Consider the following 11,100-nt stretch of genomic DNA (forward strand, 5'->3'; position numbering starts at 1 on the left):
CCTGTCGAGCGTCCACGTGGCTGGTCTTCGGAGCCCTCTGACTGCTCTGTACCCAAACCCAAAAGCTGTGCCTGAGGCTGAGGGGGGCACTCAGCATCCTCTCTACTCCCTGCTCCCCTGACGTGCTGGCGTGTGTGTGTGTGTGTGAGTGTGTGTGTGTGCGTGTGCGTGTGTGTGTGTGTGTGCGTGCGTGTGTGTGCGCGTGCGCGTGCGCGTGCGTGCGTGTGCGTGTGTGCGTGTGCGTGGCGGGCTCTCCGATCAGCGGGGGACTTTGCCAACGGTATGATACTCAGGGGGCAGGGGGAAGGCAGGCCCAGACTGTCCCTGGCTCCACGCATGAATATGCCGTGATGCTGCAGATGCTGCCTCCCATGGGAGCAGGCCCACTTCCCAGGCCTCTGGCCCCTAGCCTGCCCAACGCTGCAGAGCGGAGGCGGCTGTGCTGTTCAGCTCTCTTCTTACAGAGACTAATAAGGGACTAATAAGGTGCCCTGAGGGAGATCCCGGAGGGGGCTCAGAGCTGCCCCATGGCCTCCCAAGGCCTGGGGGTGAACACTGACCTTGCGCATCATGTGAGCAGCAGCCTGCCAGCCTCTCGTGCCGATGTGCTTGTTGAAGGAAATGTTGAGATGGGTGGCCGACTCATAGTATTCTATCATGTCGAACAGCGCAGAAGCGCCCTGACGGAAGGAGGCAGAGGAAGAACCTGACGAGAGGGCCCGGGAGTCCCAAGTCCCTGCCGGTCCTCCCCATCTGGGCAGCTGTGAATCAGATGAACCAGAGTCCCACAGAGATGCAGCTTCCTTTGCCAAGCCCCTGCCCACCAGCCAATGGGGAAGCATGTGCCAGGCCCTGGCAACACCAAGACAAGAGGAGGTGGGGGTGGGCACAGGGGCCCCTGGCCCCCCCCACAGGCCAGCTCCCTGGCAGCCCCCTCGTGATCAGTGGCCCCACTCACATCCTCATCCAGGCTCGTCTGCTCCAAGTCCACCACCTTGAACTGCAGCCGCTTGAAGATTTCCTCAAGGGCCTCACAGGCCTTGTAGTCCAGCTTCTCTCCTGGAATCAGAGGCTTCAGGAAGCAAGGACTCCTGACACAAAGGCCTCCTCTACCCCCACCCGGGGCACCCAGGTGGCATTACACGGGGGAGGCAGGGGTCTGTTTCAAGCTATTAGGAGATCTTCTAAAGGTCAGCAGGGAGTCTAGTTGGAGATCTTGTTCTCTCCCCTAGTTGTGACAGAGACCCCGCCCCACCCTCAAGAGAACACTTCTGTGCAACAACATACATGCCCACACCGGACATGCGTCCCCACCCCCCCCAGGCCTCGTCGGATGATGGCCCCACAGCTCAGGCTTCACCCCTGCCCTCCTGAGGCACTCAGTCTTCTGGGTCTCTGGGTTTTCCCTGGATGCCTAACCCCGGCCCGGTCCCCGATCCCAGCAAACCCGTGCCCTGGGTTCCCTGGATCACAGGGCTCCAGCCTCCCCTCACCTCTCAGGACAATGGTATCTGGAGCCAGCAGGAGCCTCAGAGATCACCAAGCACAACCTCAGTAATGTACCCCGTGTCCCAAGGAGCAAAGGGCAGAGCTAGGAGGAGGACCCGGGCCTCTCTTGCCTCACTCTAACCCTCTTTTCTGCCGCCCCCCCCCCAAACCGATCCTCTGCCCAGATGCCTGAGGCTAAGGAGAGGAGCCCCACCCCATCTATGCATGCATCTCTGAACACCAACCTTTCAGATCAAGGCAATCAATTCGGTGTGCCAAGTCTGTAAACTCCTGCAAAAAGTAAAGGCAGGTGGTGAGAATGCCAGCGCCTCATAGGACCCTGGACCAAGGAGATCCACGGTCACAGCTGGATGGACTCTGAGGGGTCACCTGCCACCCTCATCTAGAGATCTGGGGTAAGAAAAAGATATAGGAAGGCAGGAAGCTAAAACATGGACCCTGGAGCCATGAGCCATAAATTAAAATCACAGTCCTCTCATTACTACTATGGTGGCCCTGGGCAGGTGACTTTCTGGGATGGGCAGCAGAGGAAGGTCCACCCAGGCCTTCAGGCTCTCCTCTCAACATCACTATTAGAAACAAATAACCCCCAACCCTGACTCTTCCACAACTGGCTCTGTAGCAGAGACAAGCTGCCCCCCACGGGGTTCACTTGAGGAAACTGAGCAAAGAACACTGATCTAGTCTGGACTTAGAGTCCAGGGCTCGGGGTGGTAAGGTGCGTCAGGGAATCTATCCCTACATGGGCCATTCGGTCTTAAGCTGGTCGCCTCGCGTGCATCCCAGCTCCAGGTCAGCAGAGAAGGAATGAAATGAGTCAGGCTACTGGGGATCAAACCATGACGCATGAATAGCGTTTTCTGGCTTTCTGACTAAAGAAAGTCACATCTGGGAGTGATTCTAGAGCATGAAAGAGTGAATGGCAGAGCCAGGAAGGCCCTTACAACAGGGAAAGCCAAAGACAAGAGGGCCCTCAGAACGCAGGTTCTATCTTAGTCTAGAACGTTTCCAATTCTAGCTCCGAGCCAGTGTCAAGAGAGGAGGAGAGAGCTGAAGCAGATGCCCTCCTCGGTCGCCCCCTCCCTCCGGCCCTGGGGTACCTGGATCTGCTTGATGAGCTTGGGGATCTGCTTGCAGTTCAGTTTGTGGCAGGCCTGCTGGTAGGCGCCAATGATCTCCTCCACCGTCACGTTCTGGGCTGAGGCGAGGAGATGGCCGAGTCGGGAGGAGAGCGAAGGGGGACAGGCAGGAGAGGAAAGGGCCAGGTTAGTCTTTTCCCATAGGTGCTCAACCTTTCAAAGCTTGTAGGGCCGAGGCGGGCGACCCCACCCAACTGCAGCACTCACCTTCCCTGCTCCTACCGACCTCACCACAGGACTCCCATCCCCAAAGGGTGCCCTTCGCTGTCACTGGAGTGGCGCAGGACACCTCCAGCAAACATGGTCTCATCCTAAGCCCCTCGTTTTATAAAGGAAGAAACTAACATCCGCGGGCTGGGGAAGAGACTTGCTCAAGGTCACACAGTGGTTAGAGTCTTGTGAAAACTGCACCAGGACAATGGAACAGCTGCAGTTCATACAATACCTCAAGGCTTAAAAATCTCTTTACTCCCAAGATCAGGAGGTAGGCAGTGCAAACGCAGGGGAGGAAACAAAGCTGCAGGGACACCGAGCAACCTGCCCTTCAAACAAGCAAAGCTCCCCTGTACTCCGAGGCTAGCCCCTCCAGTCGAGGCTAGCCCCTCCGAGCATTCTTGCTTCCCCTTTCCAGGGTCTGGGCCTCCCATCAGGCAGCAGGTAAAGGAAACCCCCTTCTGTTCTCCCTTATGAAGGCCACAGTGCTGAGTACAGGTCAGACGGCGAGCGCTGGCCGGTGAGCCATCGGCGCAGACAGGGAGGCTGGCCCAGGAGTAGGCTGCCTGGTACATGCCATGCTGGCACTTCCCCAGGCACAGGGCCAGGGCTGACAGCTGGGTGACTATCTGCTCAGCTCCAGGGTAGAGAAGTTGAGGAGAGGGAGGAAACAGAGGACAGCATGGCCAGCCCTTCCGGGAGGCTCGTGGTCTCTAACACTGAAGATTCCCCAACATCCGGGGTGGTCAGAACAGAGGTCAGGCCAAGGAGAGGCCCCAGAACAGCAGGCTTTTACATAAGACACATCTTATTTACATATGTATATATCTTATTTGATCCCCAATAACTCTGTGAGGTCGGTACAACGGGAACAACAGCATCGCCAATGTCCAGATGAGGTTGCAGGATAACCTGCAGTAAATGCCAGAGGCCAGATGCCAACCCAGGACTCTCCCAACTCCCAGAAGCGTTATTTGCTCCATACCAGAGGTATAGGAACAGAGATCGGTCTGCGGGTTCACTGACAGAGTTGCCTCGAGCACAGATGTCAGATCAGAAGTTTTGGGTGTGGGCAGGGCTGAGGCCAGCTGTGCATTGAACTCCCCTGCCTTTACTATACTGGAGGACCCAGTGGGAGCCTCCCCCCCCGAATCTGCTCTGAGGTGATCCCAGTGCAGCAACGGGAAGGCAAAGAGTGGCCCAAGGGCTCGGCTCTCCTGCCTCAGGAGGTCCCACAGTTCTCGCTGGGGCGGGGGGGGGGTTGCCCCCAGAAAGGGGAAGGGAAGAAGGCCCCTTGGGCTATGGAATATGTGGGTGGTTGGGGTGAGGCAGGGCTAATTCCACCCTAGCCCCGAGGATCCTCCCTACTCACTCTCTCCCAACACAGAGCTGAGCTAAATGCTAGGTGCTAGGGGGCTACCACACTGGCTGTGTATCACTGGTGCCATCTCTGGAAAGCAAAGGCAGCAGCCACAGACTTTGGCCACTCTGCTCAGGCAAGATCCCTGGCGGCCCCCTCGCCTTTACCTTGGAGGAGGCATTAAGGTCCCCCCGCGGGTCACAGAGGATGAACTGTACTCAGGCCCCAAACCCCAATACTGGTAAGTTGGCCCTGCACTGGGGGCTCCAAAGTCCACCTGAAACCACCCGTGCATTACTTATGTCTGGGCTGGGGCATCAGGTTATTGTTGACTCCAAGGGGGCCAGGGCCAGGGAAGCCAGGACCTGCTGGGCGCCCACTGAATCCTGTCCCTCCTGTCCCTGTCCCCTCCCCTTCTCTGGCCATGCTCCTTCACAGATCTCCTTATACCTGGAAGTCTGGGCCCACGGTCCTGGGAAGCTCTGCTCTGCAAGGGGAGAGACCCTATGCCTAGGACACACAGATGAGGCCAGAATTCCCCAGGCTCGGAGTTCTGTACAAAGACATGTCCCTGGAAGCATGGAAAGCACATGGACTTGGGAGGCAGGAACCCTGGATTCCTGGCTGTGACATCGAAGTGATGGGTAGCCTGGGGCAAGGCCACTGGGCCTTCTTTCTCTTCATTCTAGGCCTCCAGGCCAGCATCGGGGGAGACTCCTGATGGCTGCTCACACAGAAGGACGCGTCAAGATAGAGCTCACTCCTGGGCACCAGCCCCCAGCAGGGCACACAAGCAGGGGCCGGAGATGCAGGTAAGGAGACAGGACAGCAGGAGCGTATACGGACGGAGTCACCAAACCTGAGCGCCGGTCCCCGACAACTCTGCCACGGACTTTGGAAGGCTTCGGTTTTCTCACTGATAAAATGAGGGGGGTGGGCTGGATCCAGACAATGCGGGTTCACATCTCAGCTTGGACGCATGTCGGCTGTATGACTCTGGCAAAGTCACTTAAACCTCTGCTACCGATGAGACGTGGGATAGGCTACCAGGCTAGGGCTCATGATCTGGGCCCAGGCACGGCAAGAGAGGGAGACCCAGGTACAAGGATCAAATCAAACAGCAACAGTGGGCTAGCGGGCCTGCCTCCACGGTCACTGCTGGCTCTCCATCTGGGGGACCCCACCGTCCCTAGTGTGCCTCTGGCACTGTAGGAGGCCTGTCCTAGGGAGCAGGCAGAACTAAATGACCCCGAGGTCTCTCCCAGTTCTAAGCCTATGACAGACCCCAAGGGCCTGGGCCTTCAACAGGAAGAGCAGACAACAGCGGGGGGGGGGGGGGGTTGGAACCGCTGGGCTAGATGGGGAGCTGTTGCAGGCCTCCTTTTCAGCTCTACTCTCAGAAAGCTGTTTCCTCTTGGTTCGTGCCTTGAGCTCTTTCCTGTCCCTCTGTGGTCTTTCCAGCCTCAGTGGTCCTCACTCCCCTCCCACACTAGAATCCACAGAATCCACTCCACTGGCCTGCTCTCTGTCTCTCACACACACCACTCCCACCTCCAGGCCCTGGGCCTTTGCACTGGCCAGGCCACACACCTGGAATGCCCTCTCTTCCTTCAAGCAGCAGCTGGAGGAGCTTCTTCATGAAGCTTTTCCTGATTTCCCCTGCCATGTACTACTGCCCCCCTCCCAAACTGCTGCTAATTTGTGTTTGTATTTCTGCTGTCTGCACTGATATATGAACACGTATTCTTCCAGCAGAATGTGAGCTTAAAGAATGCTTGTTGATCACCTGGCTGACAGAAACAGACAGACTCAGATTCTACCCAGTGGGGAGCTGACACCCAGCCCCCCCCCTCCCCGGGCTCCCAGCATGCCCCGGGGACACGGCCGGTGAACGCCCATCTGTCAGTGGGGCTCCGGTTTCCCTCTCCATCACACAGAGGTGTCAGACTGGACAAACTCCAAGAGCTTACCCAGCTCTGGCATAGTCTACAGAGCGCTAGCTTGGCAGGGAGCAGAGCTGAGTTCGAATGGTCACCCTTCTGCTTCCCACCTGTGGGAGCTCGGGCAGCTCAGTCGGCCTCTGGGGGACTGCACTGGACAAATCCCTTCTAAGTCTCAAACTATGACCTTGTGACTTTCCCTCTCCAGGCTCCCACCCTAAATCAAGACACAGGGGCAGGGCCAGAATCTCGGCCTTCGTCTGTTCAGCCAGGGTGCCTTTGGTGGCTTGCACTAAGTGGTCTGGGAGCTTCTTCGTGCTCAGCTCCCAAAGTTCATGGGCAGAGACTCCTCGGTCCTGCCATTAGATGCTCAGGTCCCCAGCCCTGCGTCCTGGCAAAGTCTGATCAAACTGAGGGAGGGAGTCAGAGTAAGGGCCTTTAACCATTCAAAAAATGTGTAAAACACCTATTAGGAGCAACACCCTGTACTCGGGCGTGAAGGAAAGATGTGAGACAGTCCTTACTCTCGGGGCACTTAGAATCAAGACCTGCACGCTGATAAGTATAATGGAAATCTGAATGCCAAGCAGAGAAGGAGCCCAAGGTACTGAAGTAAGTAAGGTCCTCCAAGGGAGGCTTCCCAGAGGCTGAATGGAAACACGTAGAGACCAGAACAAGGGAAGAAAGCAGCGTTGGCCCAAGGATACCTGAATGCTCAGGCATGGCGGGTAGCTCAGCCAAGGAAAGGAACCTGAAAAGACAGAGTGTGGAAGGGTCTGAATGCCAGGCTAAGGTCATATTTAACTCTGTAGGAAAGGGGAAAGCTACAGAGAATCCTCAAGGGGAGGAAGGGATAAGATGAAAACCCAGCCCCTGCTGGGTTTGAGAAATGTCTCTCTAGCAGTAGGAAGAAGAAAGGAGGGGGGAAAGAGGGGAGGAAGAAAGCATGCATTAAGCACCTACTGTGTGCCAGGCACTATGGTAAGATGTCACTTCATCCTCCCAAGCAATCCTCTGCTCCAAGCCAAAGGGGCTCAGGTGACCTCAGCCCCACCCTCTACACCAGGTAATAACAGGCACCCTGGGGCAGGGCTGGCCTCTGGCCATGGGGCTACCACCCCCTATAGGTGACTATTCTGGAAGGGTTCTGGTCAACAGGAGTCAACTGAATTCAATCACTATTCACTGCTGACAGTGAGTCCAGCCCTGGGCTAAAATGTGATGGGGACAGAAAACCCAGAGAACATGGAAAGACAGCCAGAAAGAACTTCGGAATGTAGACTATAAGAACTCTATGGGGCCTTAGAGACTGTAAAGTTCATCTACCCGAAACCTACACGGGGAAAATGAGGCCCAGAGATGAGAAGGAGACTGACTGACAAAGGTTCAAAATGAGGTGGGGGTGGGGGGTGGGTGTATCTGAAAACAGAGTCCTGACTCCCAGGTGTGCATTCCCACCTGAGAGGCGTGGCCAGGAGAATGAGCTACTGCCAGGCTGCTTGGGAACCCTACTGCAGGCATTACCCACCCCCCACAGAGCTGCTTGTTGTCTCTGTAATCAGAGACACCGAGCCAGTCGAAACCGTCCTTTGTCACTTGGCCTCAGAGGAATGTTCCCAGAAACACTCCCAGCTGGAAACAGCTTCACCTGGAAGCTGGCATGTCAAACGTGGTGGCTGGGTGCCTGGCGTGTTGGTAGGGAGAGACTAGACTTGGCATGTTAAGACACGCAGACACCTAAAGACTGTGAAGCCCAGTGCACTGGCTCACCGCATGGCGGACAAGCTAGCCTCAGGCTGCGGGCCAAGCACAGTCCCATGGAGGGGCACTCAGCCTTGGGCTCCTGGGGGCAGCAAAGGTCCCCCCAGCCAGGCCAGCCCCTGCCTGCAGGCTTGAGCATTCAGCAGCAGAGTATGAATTTAACTGTTGGCACCTGGTTTCTAATCTCAGTCCAGCAACTCAGTTTCTACATTACCAGCTAAACTGAAAGACATTTATGTGGACAGAGTCATTCTACATGTAGCCAGAAGACAAAAACCACCACTAAATGAAAAGCGAGGCCTCAGAGAGGCAGATAAGGCAGTTGGTGAACGTGCTCTATCGTGTGTCCGAGGGAACCAGAATCATGTCATGGGATGCCACTATCTCCTCTTTTGCATCATGATGGCAATGAGGGAAAAGACCATCTGGAAAATCATTTGTTGTCTCTGCTTCAACAGCTGGAGGGGAAGGAAGGAAGAAGGACAAGAGCACCCCTTGACCCTCCCCAACCAAGTTAACATTCACCTTGAGGCTAAAAGAATGAGCCCCCCAAGATGCTGGAAAACTGAAGAGGCCAAAAGCTCCTATGGACCACTCAGGAATCATCAAGATAAATATAGGTAGCGTTCATATAGCAATGCAAGCTTTGCAAAGCACTTTACAAATAACTCACTTATCCTCAACAACTGTGGAAGGTCATTTTACAGATGAGGCAAAAAGAGGCAAATAAATGACTTATCCAGGGTAATACAGCTAGGGTCTGAGGTTGGATTTGAATTCACATCTTTCTGACTCCAGATCTAGCATCTACCCACTGTGCCACCTTGCTGCCTCTTCAAAAAATGATTTAGAAAAGTGCTGGATATAGCCAGCACCGAACAAAAAAATAGATAAATAAATAAAACAAAAGTGATTATCTCAAACAGGAATGAGCCATCCCTCCAGCAGAACTGGGTGCACGCTAAAACCACTATCCAGCTCCACTGAGTAACTTCCTCCTGCCTGAGGCAGGCTGCCTCCCCTCCCCCAGACAATCCAGCTTCTGACCTCATCATTCCAGCGACACAGCTCTCTCCAGAGAGACCAGTCATCTCTTAGCTGACAAACCCAAGGGCCTTTGCTCAGTCCTCATTCTCCTTGACCTCTCTGCAGCCCTGGACAGCATCTGCCTCCCTCCTCCTGGACGCTCACTTCTCTCTAGGTGTTTGGGACACCCCCCGTCTCTCCCGGTTCTCGTCCTGCCTCTCTGACCGCTCCCTTTACTGGATCCTCCTCCAGATCCCATTCTCAGGGCTCTCTCCTAGACCCTCCTCTAGACCCTCCTCTTCTCCTCTCTATCAGCTCCCTTGGATTGAATTGCCGGCTCTATGCTAATGATTCTCACATCTACCTTTCTGCCCCAGCCTCTCAGACAGCTCAACCTGGATGTCTAGTAGTCATCTTAAACTCAACATGTCTAAAACCGAATTAATCATCTTTCCCCCTAAGCCCTTCCCCTCTCCTGCCTTCCCCATCTCTCAGTTTTCTCTCTCTCATCTCTTTATTTATCCTGTCTACAACTTGTTTCTTTTGAAATCGATGTTCATACATATTTGTTTGTTATCAGAGTCCGAGCACCTTGAGGGGCATGGCCTATCTTTTGCCTCTTTTCGTATCCCTGGTGCTTAGCACAGTGCCTGGCACACAGTAGGCACTTAAAAAATATGTATTGCCTGACTGAGCAAGTAGAAAGAGCCCCTGGGTACAAATCAGGAGGGCAACTCAGTCAGTCCCCATTAGTAAAAAAAATAATTTTTAAAAAAAAGCCCTTTGTCAGTATGTGGTAATGGCAGGGCCCCAAGCTGCGCAGGTCCTGAGGACAGCGCCCAGGATCTCAAGAGCTCCTCCTTATCCAAACAACAACTGCAGCTGGGTCACAGTGGGCAGAGAGGAGAGAGAAGAGGTCCAGGGCTGGCTGGAGCCAGCCCTCAAAGGGCAAGCAGTGCCATGGGGACTCAGTGGGGGACACCTTTCCTTGCTCCTCACAGCCCCCTCCCTCAATCCAGACCAAAGCAGACAAGTCACCTTTGTGGTCTCCTCCAGAACAGGAAGAAGAGCTACAGGAGGAAAGGCAGAAAGCACAAAAGAGGACAAGATCACCATCAGGGCAAGATTAAAGGAGAAAAGCTGACGTAAACAGCAAATCAGAAGATCTCGAGGACGAAAAAAGACTTTTCAATTACAACAGCCCCATGGAGTCATGCTTAAACAAACTCTGAAAAATGGGAACTAGGTACAAGTAAAAATGTTTTATGACTGTCATGATTTCTTGGAGAATTTCAGTGGCTGTGAACCAGCTATCACCATCAGAGTCCAGAAACCACTCGACCAGCACCTACTTACTTCCTTGTCAAACTAAAGTCTATGCTGATTCAGAGTAGAGAGTCATTCAAAACAAACCAAAACCTGAAGATAAGCGTTAGGATCTCTTAAAACAACAAAGAGCAGTGGGGAGGAAAATGAGCCCCCAAGCACTTCAGGATACCCAGCTAAGTCAGTTATCGGTCAAACCGGAAGGACAACAAAGAGAACCCAAACACTACAGCCTCGAATATGCTTCTGTCCTCACAGCAGATGCCTGGAACATTACCGGTTGTCTTTTAAAGTGGAGATGCCAGCTAAGGTGAAGTTGTTAGTATGGCAGTAGTATCAGGTGACTAAGGAAATCACAATTTTAAAGGGACAGAGAGATGAGTTTTCAAGATATCTCCAACAAAAGATACTAAAAGAACGAGAAAGAAAATGAATCACTAATATTATGACCACTAAAAAAGTCAAGTCAGAAGACATTATATTCTCTTTTCTATAACACTGGTGTGAGAATAGTCTAGGGATACATGTCACCTTCATGAAAATGCAAAGGGGGGAGAAGACTCTGGGAAGATGGCAGAGTAGGTGAGAAAACTTTCAGCTCTCCAAATTTCCTCCACAGAAAAAGACAGAACATTGCCTCAGAGAGAACGTAGAGCAGCAGAAATAAAATTCAGGGTAAAGCAGTTGCTCTCCTAAGACAACCTAAGAAGATCCCCAGGAAAGACCCGATCTCCAGGGGCTGAGGCTCGGCCTGAGTGAGGTTCAAACAGGTCCAGGCCAACTCTGCAGAATCAGCAAACAAGCCCTAGTGGCAGCTGGGGTAGGA

General features: G+C 53.9%; 1 protein-coding gene across 3 annotated transcripts in view; it reads right to left on the reverse strand.

Annotated features, from left to right (window-relative positions):
• Window positions 1-11,100, reverse strand: part of PPP1R37 (protein phosphatase 1 regulatory subunit 37) — a 38,760-nt gene that overhangs the window by 5,039 nt on the left and 22,621 nt on the right. For all 3 annotated transcript variants that reach the window (XM_021004207.1, XM_021004206.1, XM_021004205.1), the window contains exons 2-5: window positions 2,610-2,707; window positions 1,734-1,779; window positions 959-1,059; window positions 561-680 (exon numbers count right to left, since the gene is read on the reverse strand). In XM_021004207.1, coding sequence (XP_020859866.1) covers window positions 561-680; window positions 959-1,059; window positions 1,734-1,779; window positions 2,610-2,707 — 365 coding nt within the window. The remainder of the gene's footprint in view (window positions 1-560; window positions 681-958; window positions 1,060-1,733; window positions 1,780-2,609; window positions 2,708-11,100) is intronic.

Source organism: Phascolarctos cinereus, unplaced genomic scaffold, assembly GCF_003287225.1.
Source record: "Phascolarctos cinereus isolate Bilbo 61053 unplaced genomic scaffold, phaCin_HiC Scaffold_726;HRSCAF=1367, whole genome shotgun sequence".
Taxonomy (NCBI): Eukaryota; Metazoa; Chordata; class Mammalia; order Diprotodontia; family Phascolarctidae; genus Phascolarctos; species Phascolarctos cinereus.